The sequence below is a fragment of the Mangifera indica genome, chromosome 8, assembly GCF_011075055.1.
Source record: "Mangifera indica cultivar Alphonso chromosome 8, CATAS_Mindica_2.1, whole genome shotgun sequence".
Classification (NCBI taxonomy): Eukaryota; Viridiplantae; Streptophyta; class Magnoliopsida; order Sapindales; family Anacardiaceae; genus Mangifera; species Mangifera indica.
In genome coordinates this window covers 1,594,337-1,611,585 of record NC_058144.1, presented here as the reverse complement: position 1 = coordinate 1,611,585, position 17,249 = coordinate 1,594,337, and the positions used below count along the sequence as shown (strand labels likewise).

At 34.4% G+C, this 17,249-nt stretch overlaps 3 protein-coding genes, 1 long non-coding RNA gene and 1 other non-coding gene across 6 annotated transcripts; 1 reads left to right on the top strand and 4 right to left on the bottom strand.

The window, feature by feature from the left end:
* Window positions 1-764: 764 nt before the first annotated feature.
* Window positions 765-1,900, bottom strand: LOC123222836. The gene is made up of 2 exons (XR_006503721.1): window positions 1,628-1,900; window positions 765-1,113 (listed from the first exon to the last, which is right to left on the bottom strand). It is a non-coding gene; the product is annotated as an uncharacterized LOC123222836 (long non-coding RNA).
* LOC123224628 lies at window positions 1,246-1,390 on the bottom strand. The gene has a single exon (XR_006504035.1). It is a non-coding gene; the product is annotated as a small nucleolar RNA snoR145 (small nucleolar RNA).
* Window positions 1,901-2,414: 514 nt separating the features above from the next.
* On the top strand, window positions 2,415-10,031 carry LOC123223587 (golgin candidate 4-like). Of its 2 annotated transcripts, XM_044646820.1 has the most exons (16): window positions 2,415-2,450; window positions 2,560-2,779; window positions 2,976-3,074; window positions 3,655-3,783; window positions 4,468-4,665; window positions 5,014-5,152; window positions 5,280-5,344; window positions 6,020-6,187; window positions 6,310-6,423; window positions 6,590-6,733; window positions 7,282-7,578; window positions 7,670-7,735; window positions 7,900-8,102; window positions 8,793-8,847; window positions 9,285-9,470; window positions 9,559-10,031. In XM_044646820.1, exons 2-16 carry the CDS (start codon window positions 2,561-2,563, stop codon window positions 9,898-9,900), a joined length of 2,424 nt encoding a protein of 807 aa, XP_044502755.1. In that variant the 5' UTR covers window positions 2,415-2,450; window position 2,560; the 3' UTR covers window positions 9,901-10,031. The 2 variants fall into 2 exon arrangements, with proteins under 2 accessions (XP_044502755.1, XP_044502757.1); XM_044646822.1 differs by lacking the exons at window positions 2,415-2,450; window positions 2,560-2,779; window positions 2,976-3,074; window positions 3,655-3,783 and adding an exon at window positions 4,051-4,161.
* A 39-nt stretch (window positions 10,032-10,070) lies between these two features.
* LOC123223588 (reticulon-like protein B1) lies at window positions 10,071-11,901 on the bottom strand. The gene is made up of 5 exons (XM_044646823.1): window positions 11,534-11,901; window positions 10,987-11,167; window positions 10,732-10,873; window positions 10,515-10,584; window positions 10,071-10,423 (listed from the first exon to the last, which is right to left on the bottom strand). The coding sequence occupies exons 1-5, from the start codon at window positions 11,736-11,738 to the stop codon at window positions 10,257-10,259; spliced, it is 765 nt and encodes a 254-aa protein (XP_044502758.1). The 5' UTR covers window positions 11,739-11,901; the 3' UTR covers window positions 10,071-10,256.
* A 2,960-nt stretch (window positions 11,902-14,861) lies between these two features.
* On the bottom strand, window positions 14,862-15,796 carry LOC123224249 (RING-H2 finger protein ATL68-like). Its single transcript, XM_044647857.1, has one exon. The coding sequence runs from the start codon at window positions 15,658-15,660 to the stop codon at window positions 15,061-15,063; it is 600 nt and encodes a 199-aa protein (XP_044503792.1). The 5' UTR covers window positions 15,661-15,796; the 3' UTR covers window positions 14,862-15,060.
* Between the last annotated feature and the right edge of the window lie 1,453 nt (window positions 15,797-17,249).

The following is a 17,249-nucleotide window of genomic DNA, read 5'->3' as shown; positions in this document are numbered from 1 at the left end:
TAAAAACTAAATTTATTTTTATATTAAAATAACTAAAAATATATATAATGGTTAATTAAACAAAATAATTTTAAACATTATTTTTAATATTTATTTAAACAGTTAATTAGTTGAATCAGATCCTTTTCCTTACCAAATTGATATTCAAGCTTTTTAGCTTGCAAGCTTAGGTATAAAATTTAAAAAGCTAACATGTGAAAAAAGTTGTAGCATAGATCAGTTGGACAACGTTGCACAAACAATACCCATATCTATGCGACATCATTCAACAAATCTGTACGTTGATCGTCGCATAGATCTGTGCAATTTTTACACAAATCCGTGTATAAAATTCTGACTATTTTAATTAGATTTTTAATATTTTTCATACCAAAAAACCACCAATGAAAGAGGTGAGATACTATCAAAGAAAAACACCAAAAAGATATAACCAAGCTTTTAAGACGTAAATACAATATTTCAAAGCTTAAAGAGATAATTGTTTATTTTAAAATATAAAACTCTAAAAACCATATATAAGAAAAATAAAAGAATAATCTTTTAAAATTAAATTAAAAAGAAAACGATTAATTTTAAATCGAAAGAAGAGAAAAAAAAAACTTTTATTTGTTTAAATAAACTAAAGAAAATAATTAACTTTAAAAATTAAAAGATTAAAAAAATTAATTTTTCTTTATTCAAATACAAATATCTAAATAACGATTTCACGTATTTGAGATTTAAAAAATTAGTAAAATCACTTCATATTTTCACTATTCCTAGCGTGGGAATAAGTCTTTTGGCCTTTCTATTTAAACATGATTACTGCATTATGGTGAACAACTTGATTAAGATTTTGTGGAAGAAGATACAAAAGCTCATAAGAAATTCGATACTCTGTTAATCGTATGTGCTTGTCTGACTCCGGGCCACTTTGTTGCAATCGCATCCCAGGCCATTGGGTTCAGCTGCCGCCTCCAGCAGGTGAGATATGGGCGTCTTACTTAGTAAGCTCCAAATAGCAATAAATTAACGTGCAGAATGGAAGTAAGCGATTTTTACACCAGTGTCATTTCTTGATGTAATTACAAATGCCTTTCACTATCGCCTGGTTTACAAAATTCCAAGGCTCCCCTGACAACAAAATCGTTGTCTTTAGAAAATGTAACACCAAAATCTTAAAATTAATTAGAGAAACCCGTCACCAAAATCTGCGAATTAAAGCAAGGAAGGTAGAAAGAAAGTGCAAGACTCAAAATTAGAGACGAAGATATAGCCGAGGGTTCAAGATGCCCAAAAGTTGACAGGTTATGGGCATCCTACGATTCGGCAAATTAGTCTGCGAAGGCTTTGTATTATGTTAGAGAGTCCTCGTTTACAGAGTTCGTACCCTCTGCTGGGACCTTCGCTACAGGTAATAGTATATGATTGAAAAAAAGTCTGAAAAATTTTGTGCGAAAAATAGATCGGAAAGAAATTGTCTTTAATAGACCTACGGATTCAGATGATCCACTTTCGATATCAATTTCCGAAGGTAAACTTGGATAAAAGTGCATTTGAATTCGCACTTCCTCCATAGGTCCCTTCGTTACCGATCATTAGATCGGATTTAACAAACAACAATATTTGATGCTCAGAGAATACGAACCAAAACAAGAGATTCATCTTGCGGAGCAGCTGCTAAACCGACCCACAATCATGATTTTCCTCTTTTCTACAATCGTCATCGCATCTACCTATGCCTTCTCACACATAAATCACTAAAACTGATAACCAAAACAAAAGGATAAGCCTCCGCGCCGACCTCGCATAAACCCTAATCTTACCCGATGAATTCTTGCAGAAAAAAATATGGCTCTGTATTTATAGAGGAAGCATGAAATTTATTGTCTGGGCCTTTGATGGGTATGCTGAATGGGCTGATGTTGATGGTGCTGGTGCAAAACCCCACTTTACAACCAGTTTAAAAATAATTTAATTTGAAATTTAATATTAATTAGATAGAACACAAATATTTAGATTGATTCCTTTAATTTAAATTTAAACTCGTGATCAAAATTTTTAACCCTCGTAACAATAAATTTACTCTTGGTTTACAGAATTGTAGTATCGCAGTATGATTTTCTTCTCTATTTGACGAGTTTCGCTTTCAGTTGAGGCTAATCAAATTTTGATCTCAAATAGGAATGGTTGACAAGAGGGTAAAAGAATGATTTTTTTAAAAAAAAAAAGCCTCAACTTGCCATGGCGGTAAATTGAGGGGGACTGGCCGATCTGACCGATCAAGGATCTCGTAAAGCTTCGGCTACTTATAAAATTCAAGTTTTAGCGGGCCAATCTTGGACCCGCGTTAAAACCCACAACAGTAAGGTAATTATTTTACCTTCTCTCACTAGTACATTCATATTTAAATTCAATTGCTAACATCCTGTGCTATTCCCATCTCAGATCTGCCTGCAAAATCTTCACCGGTACATTTCTTTGCCTAAATTCGTCCATTTAGCGATCAAATTTTAATCCCTCATTTCTTTATAAACCCGATACAGACTCATTTATTGATCTTGAGGATTTGAATTTAAGGATGTTGGGAACCATTGCGAATTTGAAGGAAAACCTAAACAAGATTGCACTTGATGTGCATGAGGATAACGACGACGATGAAGTGCTTGCGCTCAACGGTTTAGGCAATGGAGAAGCCACTCCGATCTCTGATCGGAGAAATTCTCACAGGTTTGCCCACTCAAATTCAGTTTCGCGGTCTCCGCTATCCAATGGAATAGACTCGCCACGAAATTCGGAGGTGTTTTTTATTTTTAAAAATTTCACGGCCAAATATTTAGAATTAGGTTTCGTTCGTTTTCTTTCATTTTTATGGTTTCGAAAGTTTAAATTCATGAAATATTGTTTGTTTGTTTGTTTTATATTTTTATTTAGTTTTAGCTACTTAGTGCATTGTGATACCATATGGCGTTTACTATTGTTAGTCATTTTTGTAGATTGAACAATACAAAGCTGAAATTAAGAGGCTTCAAGAATCTGAGGCGGAAATTAAAGCATTATCAGTTAATTACGCAGCCTTGTTGAAAGGAAAAGAGGTATTATGCTGCTTATCTGCTTCCTAAGTTGGTTCAAATTGAAGTCCTAGTTTGAATTCAGGAATTAAGCCAACTATGTTATTTTTATATGTCTTGAAAATACGGATGCTCTATTTTATATGCTATTGGATATATAAATATATTGATTTGCTACCTTGTACTAGAAACTAGATTTCATCACTTAAGTGCAATCTTTGCCATCCAGCTTGGTTATTGTGGTTAGGCTTTGCCTATTTTGATGACCGTGATATTAGTCTCCATGAAGATTAGTAATTAGCACATTGTTTTTGATTAAGTATTTTAACTCTGTTAAATGAATTTTGCATGCTTAATGAGATGGATGATTTCATGTTGCTGTGATTTGAATTATGTGGTGAGTCTTTCATACTAGCTGAACCCATGGTTTCTAGCTTCACAGTGCACACTTTTATTTGTTTATTTGTAAAATAGATATAAGTAATTGTTTTGCGTTTGAAGGTTGTTATGAGAGCTAGTCCTATCTACTTTCTTTTAGATGTTCAATTTCATGCTTGTGGCTTTTCTTTTTGTACCCCAATTCCTTAAGATTGCCAGATTGCAGGATCAAATTTCCAGATTGAACCGTGAAAATGGCTCACTGAAGCAAAATCTGGATGCAATAAATGCTGCTCTGAGTTTATCTAAAAATGAAAATTCCCAAGCATCAACAAACAGCATTAATGTTCTAAAGGTAGCTGCTCAGAGCTCCAGTAAACTTCTGCTAGAGTTTATGCTTTGTGAGATTTTTTTTATTTGTGCTGATAATTCTTCAAGAGTTTTGGTATATGTTATGTGCCTCAACTCTAAATTTTAAGTCAATGCAGTTGATACTAAATTTATGATCAAATGTATCTACTGTTCTGTTTCTGATGATATTTTGTGCTGCAGTTATCTTGTACAACATATGACTCAGGAAAAGGCCAGTTTCTTGTATAGCTGCACTGTGCAAGACATCTTGGCACATGTTAAATGTGGCCATAGTATATGACCTTCCCTTGCCATTGTTCTGTTATTATTGGCAGGCTATATACAGTAGCCTTCAATTAGTTCAGTACTTCTCAACCAAATGGTGAACAAAATCTACCAACTTGAGGGGGCCTTCTTTTCCAGTCTATGAAAATAGATATCGATATGTTGAATATAATGTGTGTGTATAGAACTTCTGTTTCATTAGCCAGTGCAAAATTTTAATGGAAGATTAGGTAGTCACAGGTGTGAGGAGGGACTCTGTTTAGTTCAAAGTCAACGTCTACACTACATAGTGTGTTCTCTTGAAGATGATTTTTCTGCCTACAAGTTGAAATGTCTTTTCTGACCTATTTAAATAAGAAATGTGAGTTATTGATAATTGATTGGGTAGCTTGTATTCCTGCAGGGAAGTTGTGATCTATCACCAAGCCGACAGAATAAACTTACTGCTCAAGTAAAGAACCGTCATGCTGGAAACCAAATGCAGAATGGTGTTCTTTCTAAAAAGGATAGGATAGGAAATGGAGTTTCAGATACTGTTCAACCTGATATCAGTCAAAGTAAGATGGAGAATGGAAATTCCACTTCACAAGGGAAGGAAAAGGTAATAGCATTCCGATCTTTGTTCTGTTCTCTTTTCTTTTGAGGGATTTTCTTGGGCAACTTTATTGTTAAAGCAATTTCCTTACCTAAGGTTTGGTCTTGCTTTTAACATTTCTAGATTTTAATTTTTGTACATGGATTTTATAACTTTGGTGCTCCCTATTACAAATTATATTACTTCTGTTATTAGCTTACTCTTATTATTATTATTTTTTAGTATTCTTGGAAAGATGTTTCCATATGCATGATAATATATTCTTTCTTCTGCTGTCTCTTCGTTTTCATTGTTCATTGTTCATTTTTCTTACTGACAAATAAACTTGACAACGGATATATAAATGCCTTCTAGGAGCTTGCAGATTTGCTAGAAGAGAAAAATAGGTCCCTGGCACAAGTTCAAGCTACTCATGAGTTACAAACAAAACAACTTAGGTTAGAACTAGAAAAAGAACGTGAGAAATTGGCAAATTTGCAGCTAAAATTACAAGGTAAATTCTGCTAGAATGATATTACATGAAGTATTTGATACATTTCGTTTTTTTTTTTCCCACTGTTTATTTATTAATCACTTTCTTTTTTGGAAAAATGAATTGTCTGATTTCTTTATATTCTCAGAAGAACAAAAGCTGAATGAATCTTTCCAGGAGGAGCTTAAGTCACTGAAAATGGACAAGGAAAAAGTAAGTTTTAAGTTGTATAAGGAGAGGATTTTCATATGGCCTTTTGACACGTTTTGGTCATTGATATTAGGCTGTAGTATGTATAACTTCCTTTGCTGCAATTACATGTTGAGTATTTTGTGAATTATAAACTAGCTGTTGGGTTTTGAAGCTAGATTTTACCCTTAATATGAGGCTACTAGTGTGCTGTTTCTTGCTGTCTGAACAATCTACAGAGTTGCATATTCGCTAGTATAAACTGTTTTCAGAAAATTCTTAGTGCCTGAGACTGAGTGGCCCTTTTTAAAGATAGACATTAGACTAGTAGAGGCTTGAAGTAGAAACATTACGTTGATTGCTTTCTTTTCCTTTATCTTTCTGAGATGACCGGGAGAACTTTGTAATTTATCTTTTAGAAACATACATGCTCTCATTTGAATGTATGTGTTTTGGTGCAAAGTGTAACAATAATAATTTTTTTTACAAAATCAGTACTTTGCCCTCCATGCTGTCTTGTTGTCTTTTGTGTAATTCTCACAATATTCTTCTTTATATGAGTCATTACTCATTCATTCCATGGTCTTCTCTTGCATTTGGGAACACAGAAGTTTGTTTTAGTTTATTCTTCTGCATTTTCTCTATCATACCCTTTCACCTGTATGCTTTCTAACAGCATAACTTCTTCTGTATTGGCAGAGCTCTATAGAGATGAGCAAAATACACAGAGAAATGAGTGAAAAATTGTCAGAAATAAATAGACTGCAATTGGAGTTGAATAGAAGGGAGGATGAGGATGCAGATGACATCTCAGAGAAATTGAAAGGTGTAGTCGCAACTTTAGAGATGGAAAATGATAATCTTAAGGTTGGAAATTTTCTGCACTTTAAAGTTGCTGTTATTGGTGAAGTGTCATGACTACCATTATTCAGAATTTACGCTGATATTTTGATGAGACTGAATCTTTTCCATTTTACATTATTGTATAGATGGAGAAGAGTGAACTTCAGGGTCTTTTGGAGAAGTGCAGGAAACCTTTGAATGACAAAATCTTTCCAGATGCTTCAGAAAGTCTGAATCAACATCGAAGTGGATTGAAAGGGGTTAGTCTTCTTGTTTGTGTGTTTTATACATTCACTTGCTATGCTTGCTAGGTAAAGTTGCATTTGCATTCTGGCCCCTTGGTATGGTATTGCCAAGCAGTATTGTAACACCCAGTGGGCAGCTCTTTTATCCTTTGCTCAATCTGTTACTTCTTTCTCCCAAAAGGTAGAACTATCTGAAAGTTTCCCTGGAAAAGAAGAAATGGAGCTATCTTTGAAGAAATTGGATAAAGATTTGAAGGAAACACGCTGTGAGAGGGACAAAGCATTACAAGAATTAGCTCGACTTAAGCAACATCTGTTACAAAAGGTTGCATTCCAGTATTTTCAACCCATAATCTCATTTAATTTCTTTGAAATTTGTGTGATCTGTGTTATAATTTTTATTAGCTTTGTGGCTTTTGCTTTGATTATATTAAGGTGAAATTTCAGAGTGAGGTGCTCTGTCTTTCACATAATTATATTTTTCTTATGAAAGTGACAGTTTCATGTGAAAAGAATGAACTGGTTGATTCTGTTCTTTTCCTGGACAGTTCACCATTTTATTCTTTAAATAATTAAATTAGAGCTACATTTGCTTAACAGTGGCTTTAATCATCAGTAACAGTTGTAATGATTAACGACTTAATTTTGTTGTAAAGGAGCTTTTTGAGATATATTGACCTTCCTGACTTTATTATAATATGAAATTTGTTATGTTCATGCAAAAGCCTGGCTAATTATGTCAATACCACTTCCTACAACCTCTGCTAAATTCAAGTTGTTTTTAGGGTCATGTATATTTTGAGTAATTGCTATCTTTGAAATTTTCTGCATTAAAAAAATAAGAATGGTCTCTCTTGCTCAAATACTGTCTAGGAAATTGAAGAATCAGAAAAAATGGATGAGGACAGTAAAATCATTGAAGAGCTTCGTAAGATTAATGAATATCAAAGAACTCAAATATCGAATTTGGAGAGAGCTCCGAAGCAGGCAGTGGCGATTCAGGAGGATGCTAAGATGATGAACAACAATGAAATTCTGAAGTCTAAGGAAATCATTGAAGATTTGAGTCGAAAACTTGCAAACTGTATGAGGACATTGGATGCCAAAAATGTTGAACTTCTAAATCTTCAAACTGCTCTTGGGCAGTATTTTGCTGAAATCGAAGCTAAGGTAGTGACTCTTAACCATTTTCCATGTTTTTTCCTCTTTCTGAAAGCAGTGACATCTGAATTTTCTGCCCTTTTTTTTTCCATGCATGCAGGGGCATTTGGAACATGAGCTGTCTTTGGCAAGAGAAGAATCGGCTAAACTCTCTGAACTTTTGAAAGTATGACTTGTCTTGCTTTCCTTTTTGAAATGTTTTTTTTTTTTTCTGGTAATTATTATAGCTGGAAGTTCCTCTCTTCAGGTTGGGGCTTAACAGAAAGTATACTGTTAGTGTTTTGAAAAGAAATTTTGCTTCATATTTTTGAGAGTATATTCCTCCTCCAGGATGCAGATCAGCAAGCAGAAGTGTCAAAGAGGGAAAAGGAAGAAATATTGGTCAAGCTTTCCCAAATTGAAAAGACAATGGCAGAGGGAAAAGGCAGAGTAAATAAGCTTGAGGAAGATAATGCAAAACTACGTCGTGCTCTCGAACAAAGTATGACCAGACTTAACCGAATGTCAGTGGATTCAGATTTTCTTGTTGACAGGTTTGCATGTTTAGAATCTTTATTATTTTGGTGAACTAAATCCCCATTCATTTGGCGATGGGTTTACTCAGTTGTAGAAATCACTTAAAAACATCCAATTATGTGCTTACATAAAATCTATTGTTAGTTGCATAGCTTGTGGTATAAAATTAAGATAGCTTATACCATGAAGGGCAACCTTCATCTCTATAGTAATATTATTGCTAGGCGATAATGATGCTTCATCGAAATGAATGATTGGCCGTATAATAGAATAAAAATTTTTAAGCATATTTTCTTTTCTGCTGTATTAATTTTTTCTCATATGTTATGTTCTCAACCACTTTAGGAGTCATTAGCTGTAAATCATTTGTGCATTGTGGGGTTGGTTGATAGTGTTTTTTCTCTGGTAACAATCAAATCAAAACAGTTGATAAGTGAATGGTTGCAAGCTTTCTTTGGTGGGATTGCCATCACCCCACTCAAACCATCTCCCCAAATAAAAGCACTTTCACATTGTATCTTCCTGAAAATTAAAGTTTAAAAATTGAAATTCATGCTTGTGCTGCCATCTTGAGGCCATAACTGTGATTGCCACATGGGTAAATTTACTAGAAAAGTCTCTTTTGTCTTAAATGAATGCTCTGATGTTCATTTAGTAAAATTTTGAATATTGCAAAACCTAAAGCTTGTAGTGGCATATGTTGGCAGGCGCATCGTGATCAAATTATTGGTTACATACTTCCAAAGAAACCACAGCAAAGAGGTAAGAAGACTTCATATAGGATTATCAAAGTTTTAAGATGATGGTATGAAAATATATCCTTCATTGCTTTCTTGACATGCTGACTCAATTGATTGGTTGGAGTATCAATACTGTCAGTTTTTGCCTTTAGATGATAGGAAAAAGTTTTTCATTCCTTCACATTCAGCCCTCAACTTCCTCACTTTTACAGTGAAAGGAGATTTCACAAAGCGAAAAAATAAAATAAAATAAGAGACCATGAAATTCTAAAAAATTCTGAATATGTTGATTACATGTTAGAAAACTCATCTAGCTATAAGAAACCATATTGTCATGTACTGTCTACCCTCAACGCAACCAAAGTTACCGCACTAGTGAAATTTCCTTTTTTCATTGGCTAATGTTACTGTTCTCATTAAATTTCACTCACGTACTGATGCTATTAATGTGGGTTTCAGGTTCTGGATCTTATGGTTCGAATGCTGGGTTTTTCTGACGAAGACAAGCAGAGAATAGGTGTTGCTAAACAAGGAGCTAGAAAAGGTGTTGTTCGTGGAGTTTTGGGCCTGCCTGGCCGCTTAGTTGGTGGCATCTTGGGAGGAAGTTTGGCTGATGCACATTCAAACATGGCATCTGACAATCAGGTCAGGTTTATATGTTTTTGTATTTTCACAAATTTTATACTTGCCTTAGCTCACAGTTTTACTTAAACCCTTTTTATTTTGATTTCAGTCCTTTGCAGATCTATGGGTTGATTTTCTTCTTAAGGAAACTGAAGAAAGAGAGAGGAGGGAATCTGCAGAAAACATGGCTCAATCCAAGGAAGATAAACCTGGAAAAAGCCCTACCACAGAGACTAGTACACCAACACCGGTGCCTGACCAGCAGACAACCACACTTGTTGCTTCTTCTAGTTTCTCAAGATCGAGTATTTCATCTAGCCAAAGTTTTGATCCTCCACCTGCCCGTGGAAATTTAAGGTCATTTGATAATTCTGATTCTGAGTTCTCAACTGTTCCTCTATCATCATCAGAGAGCACTTCTCGTCTCTCAAGCCTATTACCCAGGTACTGAGAATATGTTGAATTGTGTCATTAGTCAAAGGTATAGATTCTTTGTTGATATTATAGCCATGCAATCTGGTCCAGTCAATTCTTTTTACACACAAATAAGAAGAGTTTCTTCCAGAGCTCATGTTTGTACAACCAAACTGTAAGTAAGCGAATTAAATATTGCAAATCATATGGAAATGATGAACAAACTCGCATTTGCAATTTGATATAGAGAAAAAGGACGTACACCACCCACCAGAATATATAAATAAATTGAATATAGAAAAGTGGTACAACATGGTGTTTTTCTAAACAATCAAGACTCATTCATTTAAAAAAAAAAAAACACGATGCATAACAGTTAAATAGTATGACCTTCTAAACTCGCTTGGCTTTCAATGGACCTTTTGGGATCTTACTCAGAACCTTCCCATCAAAAACTGCATACTGTTTTTTAATCTCGATCGTTGCCTTCTCAGCTAAGGGGTCAATCTTGTCTTCATACTTATCATAAAGAACAGGTACCGTGTGCAGCAAAACAAATGCTGTATTTATGAATCAAAGGTTAAAGGTCGGCGTCTTATGTAATAAACAGTTATAACGATAAAGCACACAGACAGCTCCCGTTGTACTTACATATATAAAACAGGGTTAAGAAGTTGCACCAACTCCCCACAATAGACAAGACCCACAAGGCTGCTATAACCTGACATCCAGAATATACGAAGTAGTCTTAATTTAGAAATCAACAATGATAGAACAAAATGGTTTTAGAAAGGAGAAAATTATAATATAAGAACTTCTCAAAATGTATAATCGAATAGAAATTATCAAGTATAGATGATAGACATACTATGAGAAACTTCTTTAAATCTCTTCCAGATGCAATACTGTGCAATATTGCCAAAGCCCTGTTGATCTCAACTGTCAATGCCGAAGCAAACTGTAGAAATGGCTCCTCAGGAAGATGAACTTCAGGGATACGAGGTTGAGCCCTACAAACAGAAATAAAGTGTTAATTTGTTTAATTAAGTGAGAGAAGTTAGAGAATATCTAAGTAATTAATCAATTTCTGCAAAGCAGAAGGATTTAAGAGCCAAAAGCTTACTTATTGATAAAGCTGTGAGCATTGGACCACATGAACAAGACTGCGAGTGATAGGATTAAAATGTGGCAGACCAGAGTGAGCAGGTGGTATTCAACCAACTCAAAAAGAGCCCAGACGGCAGTCGCTCCACCAAGTACACCAGCAGAAATCTTCTTGTTTCTCCATAATAATACATCGGCAGCTGAAACAAATCAAACAAATAAAGCAGTGAGAGATAAAAAGAAGCCTTTAAGCCTAACGTAACACCCAAAAGTCTTTCCAGTAAGTTAATGTTAGATTTAAAATTCCGTTTCTTTTGGTTTTAGATTCTTTTTTTCTGTCCTTCAACAACCAACAGCAATGAATCTCAATTTTGAAATAAATTCCTACATATTCCAAGATTCCTGCTCTTTTCTCAGCAACCATAGAGAGGTTTCAAAAACAACTACAAAATAATACTTCAATCTCTAAACAAGAAGGAAAAATGTTCACAATATGTCATTAAACAAACAATTAAATCAATCTCCAAATATAGATAAATTTTTAAAATATGAGAGAGCATCCATACGCTTTCCACCACCAAAAACATGGTGAACGGGTCGCTCCCTGCCAAACAAACGGAAAACCTTAGGCTTTACTGACGATGAGGAGGCCGATTTCTGAGTTTCGGAATCCGAATCCGAGGACGAGGATGAATCGTGATCGTCACCGTGTATCTTCTCACTTATCTTCTCCATTATCGACTCCACCGGATTCTCCTTATGCTCCGCCATGTTTCACTAAAACCCTAGTTTAGTTCACAAATAAAATCTTTTCCAGTCAGATCAAGTAAGAATTGAATTACACTCTTCACTCCTAAGGTTTTTAGATTTGTATCTGAGCGAGACCGAGTCTGGCTTTTTAAACCAATAATGAATTCGAGGCCGAAGCGATGCTGAGGCTGAGGTTCGGGTAAGTTTGTTAAGAAAAAGTTGACGGCGTTAATATTGATATAAACGAGGAGAGACGGCGTTAGATTTGATTTTAAGTGGCGGTGATGTAGGTTGATTCTTCCATCGGCACTTTATGCCGGAACATGGAGACAGCACAGAGACGGTGGATGTTTGAAAAGTCACCGACCTGGTAAAAAGAGATAGGGGCACGTGGCACTTTAGTGGCAGTGGTGGGTCATTTGGACGGCTAGTGCTTTTCAGAGGTCGTGTGAAATTAAATTAGTGGGCTCCGCGTTGCTCAACTTATCGGGACATCAAAGGCGGAAAATATATATATATATATATAAAATTTAAAATTTTCTATATTTATTTATAAAATTAAATTTTTTATACCGTCAAATTATAAATAAAGCGAAAGACTTATTCTCATCGTCGATTAAAAACTTAAATTGATATCGATTAAATATAAAAAATACAAATTTTTACTTACAAATTATTAAAATTAATAGATTTAATTAATTATAAAAATAAAATTATTATTTAATTATAATATATTAAAAATAGTAGTTTTTTTTTATTTTTTATTTAATTTAAAAATGTAATACTTTACTTTATTTTTAATATTAAATTTTAAAAAATTATATAATTTTTTAAGATTTTATTTTCAACCAAACATTTTTTGTATTGGAGTTCGATCCTCATCTCTCTTTCTCTACCATCAATGATCATTGTCCCTACAGAATCTCTCACTCTCTCCCTCTCTCTACAGCGACATCATGATGAAGATAAAGTCTTTATCAATTAATAAATTACATTATTTGAATTTGATGGAAAATCAAAAAAAATACTTTTTTAAGATGTGAGGTGGAAAAGCATCCTAGAAGAAAAAAGGGCGGAAAATGGTCATTCTCTCATAAAAATTATAAAATAATTTATAACTAGGAATATATATGAAAGTGAAATTGATGAAAAATTGCAAATAATATAGACAAGATGCATGGTTTATCCAGGTAGAGAGAGAAGTAACATTGGTGAAAATTGTGAACATTCGCTTGGTAGGGCCATGAAATTGAACTAATTGGCAGAGTGGCAGTGGGCAGATAGAGTTCGGCCTGGGCCTTGTGTCCATATGCAGGATCAGATCCGTTCTTGCTCCGAATCCTATGCAGAGGCCTGGTAGTTCGGTCTAGGATCGAGCCGTTAGCCTGTTTATCGTTGGGCTTGATTCTTGGGACACAACCTTAAACCACCAGGCCGTAGAGCCCGGGCTCTTTGCTCCTTTTGCGCGCCCCCCCAATTGTCCTCTCATGTCATCTTTCGCAAACAAAATACCGTGAAGAACAAAGGTACCAAAATAAAGTTACAGCTGTGAACCCCTCTAATGTTCTTAAGTTCCCAACTTCTGACAAAATTTGGCTTTCGCATAAATTAACGAAATTTACAGTTTCAATAATAGTCGCGACAGTCAACAGTCATGGAACTTAGACGAAGCTCACATAATTCATAACTGATTAGAAAATTTGCAGAATTGGAGAACGGAATTTTTTGAGATCGGTCCTCTGGCTTTTTTCCTTTTTACATTTATAAATAATATTATTGATTGAGTTTTGCGCTTCTGGAGAGCATTTCATGCGGAGTATGCAATCTACTGAAGTTTAGTGGGACTATTCATTTCATGCGGAGTCCTCTAATGTTCTTCTCTTGCTCCCTCTTTGAAAAACAAAAGGGAATACATATTATGTGTTAAACAGTATTTGTAATAATTCAAAACTTAGTATTTTAATATATAAGAAATTAAGAGATATGTAGGGAGGACACGAAACAAAAAAAGGATTTCAGATATATTTATCGTTATTTTTGTCCTATCTCTTATTACAAAGATTTTCGTATCTCTATCTTTGTCTCGCTCTTATCCCCACTCTTATCGGAGAATTTATATATTGTTCAGAAAAGACTAAGGCAAGGATTCAGTTTGGTGGCCCAAAATGTCAATCTCTAGATTTCCTTGACCTTATATTCGCCTGCCTATAATCTCCATTGAAAAGCTTAACTTGTATTAAAAATTTACAAGAAATAAAACAGAGCATATGAAGTAATGAGCTGGGTCAAGCACAGAATTGGTCATCCTAGATAAGGATTTTATCTTACTAATGAAGCTTTAATCTTGGGCAACCTACAAAGCAATATATTACAAATAACTTAAATCAAAGGAGAAAGAATCAATAATAATATCAAAATAAGGAAATAATGCCACTAATAAAAAATAAGTATGTACATGCTATGGATCTAAGGCAGACAGAAACCATGTAATAAAATATTAGATTGCTTGAATTTAGTAAAGTTCTTTGCCGGCCCAAATGAAAGTCAAACAAAACATCACTTGCAGAAAACAAGCCTGAAGATGTTCAATTTCTGACTGGACATAATTGCCAACAACTGTTAAAAAAACAATGGAATAAAAAGCTTGGCATCCTAATAATACAGAAGTTAAATTTCATCCAGGAGTATACATCAAACTGCATAATCCTTGATAACCCATTGCTAAGAAGAAACCAAGGCTCTGATTGGGTGCTCTCAATTGACAACAAATTAAACTGAACTTCACTGTAAAACATTTATATTTATCAAAGTTTTGAAACCCAATTGGATCAATCGGTTCGACCGGACACCTGTGGCCAATACATGATCGTATCTATGAACTTGTTTTTAAACTGGGGAGATTCATCTTTCTAAAGTAGCAACAAAAAGACAAAAGAATAATTGGAATCAAATGGAAAACAGGGAAAGGCAAGCTGTAATTCTGTAATGAGTACTTGTTTAAAATGAGAAAGAGAAGAAACTCCTTGTTCACATTAAACTCCTTAAAGAAATTTCAGGCTGCCATTTCCAATCAAACTTGCCGTGAAAATTTAACTGGATACATGTAATATCTTGAATATATGAATGAAATCAAAAAATAAAAAATAAAAAATCAGATGATAAATTTTACTCAGTTGATTATCAATTCTGTCGAACATAAAAGCATCAATCAGATCAGTCATTTCCTTTTTACTCTAAATATCTAACCAATATTACCAGCTCCTTTTGAAAAAAATAAAACAAAATCAGATTTTTAACAATCATCCAAGCCACGCCCAAACACACCAACCAAACGAAACCCATATCAACTCCTCCTGCGATCCGCGGCGTATTGAGCCAACGGCACCACCTCTTGTAACGGCGTAGAAAGCGGGGTCGGCAACGGTGAGTTTCTACAAACGGGACACGACCCATTAAGCTTTAGCCAAGCATCAACGCAACCGAGATGAAAAAAGTGTCGACACTCGGGCATCATTCTTAACATCTCATAATCTTTGTACTCACAAAGACAGATTGAACAAGTCGTATTATTACTATCAAAACCACCGCCGGAAATATTATCTTTCGTGAACTGAAACTTGGGATATGAGTTGATGACAGATTGGCCTAACCCAACAACTAAGTTATCATTATCATCTTGGTTTTGGTCTTGGTCGTCATCATCTTCAGCGACGAAAAATACACGAGGGAGAATGATTCCATCAGAGTTAGGGTTGTTGTGGGTGGTATTTGGATTATTGCTTTGAGGGTTAGAATTACGATGCCGAGAATAACGGCAACAGATGTAAGAAGCAAGAAAAATGGTAGAAAGTAGGACAAAGAAACCAAGAGCAATGGCAATGGAATAGCCGAGTCCAAGATTTGTTAGATAATTGGGTGGTGAAGAAGAAGTTGGAGAGGACATTTGAAGGTGATGGAGGCTCCATTTACAGAGAGGGACTGGTGAAAAGATTAGGGGAGTGTTTTTTGTGGGAGGTGGGTGGGCTTTGCAGCCGCAGCATTTAATAATAGGTCTGGAAACAGAGGCTAATATTTATGATGGTTTGTTGCGCGAGGTGTGAGAGTGGATGGAAGTGAATGTTAAAATGAATTCTTTTTTAATTAGAGCGTTTTTGAAACTCTTACAATACTGTGTTTCCCAGGATAATAAATCTATTTGAACAATTTTTTCGGGATATTAATTTTTTTTTTTAATTATATATAAAATTATATTTAGAGAAATTATATTAAATAGTCAAAATTAAAGAGTGTTAAAACGAAATTGTCTAAAATTCTAAGGTTTAAGTAAAAATACCCTCAATTTGCGAAATAACCAAACTGCCCTTATATATAAACCCTACATTTTCCATGGATTTACTGTTTAAAATCAAAGCAAAATTCAGGTCTCCCATGGGCGTAACGGGTTTTCACTTTTTTCGTTGACTTTTCGTGTTTTTCGATAACCGAAAATAACAAATAGGGATAGTACATCATCCCATTTCTTGTTTAAATCAATTTATTACTAAGATTATTGAGATTTGAATGTTTAGAGTTTCAATTTTGAACAATATATAAAATGTTTTGATTCTTGATTGTTTCGCTTGAATTTCTTGAGGGGTTTTGTGTTATTAGATGTGTAGATTTGATTTGTGTTGAAATTAAAGGCTGACATGACGATTTTTTGTCAGAAAATGGGTTAGATCTATCGACGCTGTATAATCTCCCACGAGTGCTCGTGGGATAAGGGGGAAATTTAACGTTTTCAAAATTTTTAGGGGGAGATCCACAGGGGTCCGTGGAAAATTTTATACTAAACCATGGGCAGTCCGTGAAAACCGTGGGTTGGGTGGAAATTAACTTTTTTAAAACTATAGGGTCTATAGAGACAAACTTTGAATGGTCATAACTTTTGATCCAGGAGGAGTTACGGAGCCTGTAATATATCAACGCGAAGCTCGTTTCGAGCTCTATAACAATAACTAGCTTTGCCAGTTGTTCCAAATTTGGAGGCCAAAATAAAACTGTTTCAATGTATATTATGCAATTTTTTTGTTTTATCAAATTTAGGATTTTCGGTTTTTATGATTTTGAGTTTGTTTGTGACCGGGTTAGACTTTTTTGATATGTAATTTTCAAATTTGATATTTGTAATTATGATGTACTTTTTTAGACACGTTTTACGATATAATTACGAAATTTTTGATCGATTTTTCGGTTTTCTCGTTCATAAGCTATTTGAACGTGTAGTTTTCGAAATTCAAATCTGTTTTTTTAGATTTTTGAGTAATTTTTTGATTATTGATATTTTAGGGTATTTCAATATATCTATTTATTCATAACATGTTATTTTCACGAATTGATTTTTTTATTCGAATTTAGAAATATAAATTTTTTCTTTTTGAACGAACCTGTAGTAATTGATATTAAGTAAAAAATGAGAGTGAAAGTGAGTACTTAAGTGATATAAGAAATGTATGTAATGAAAGTGAGAGTGAGGGAGTTTATATAAATGTG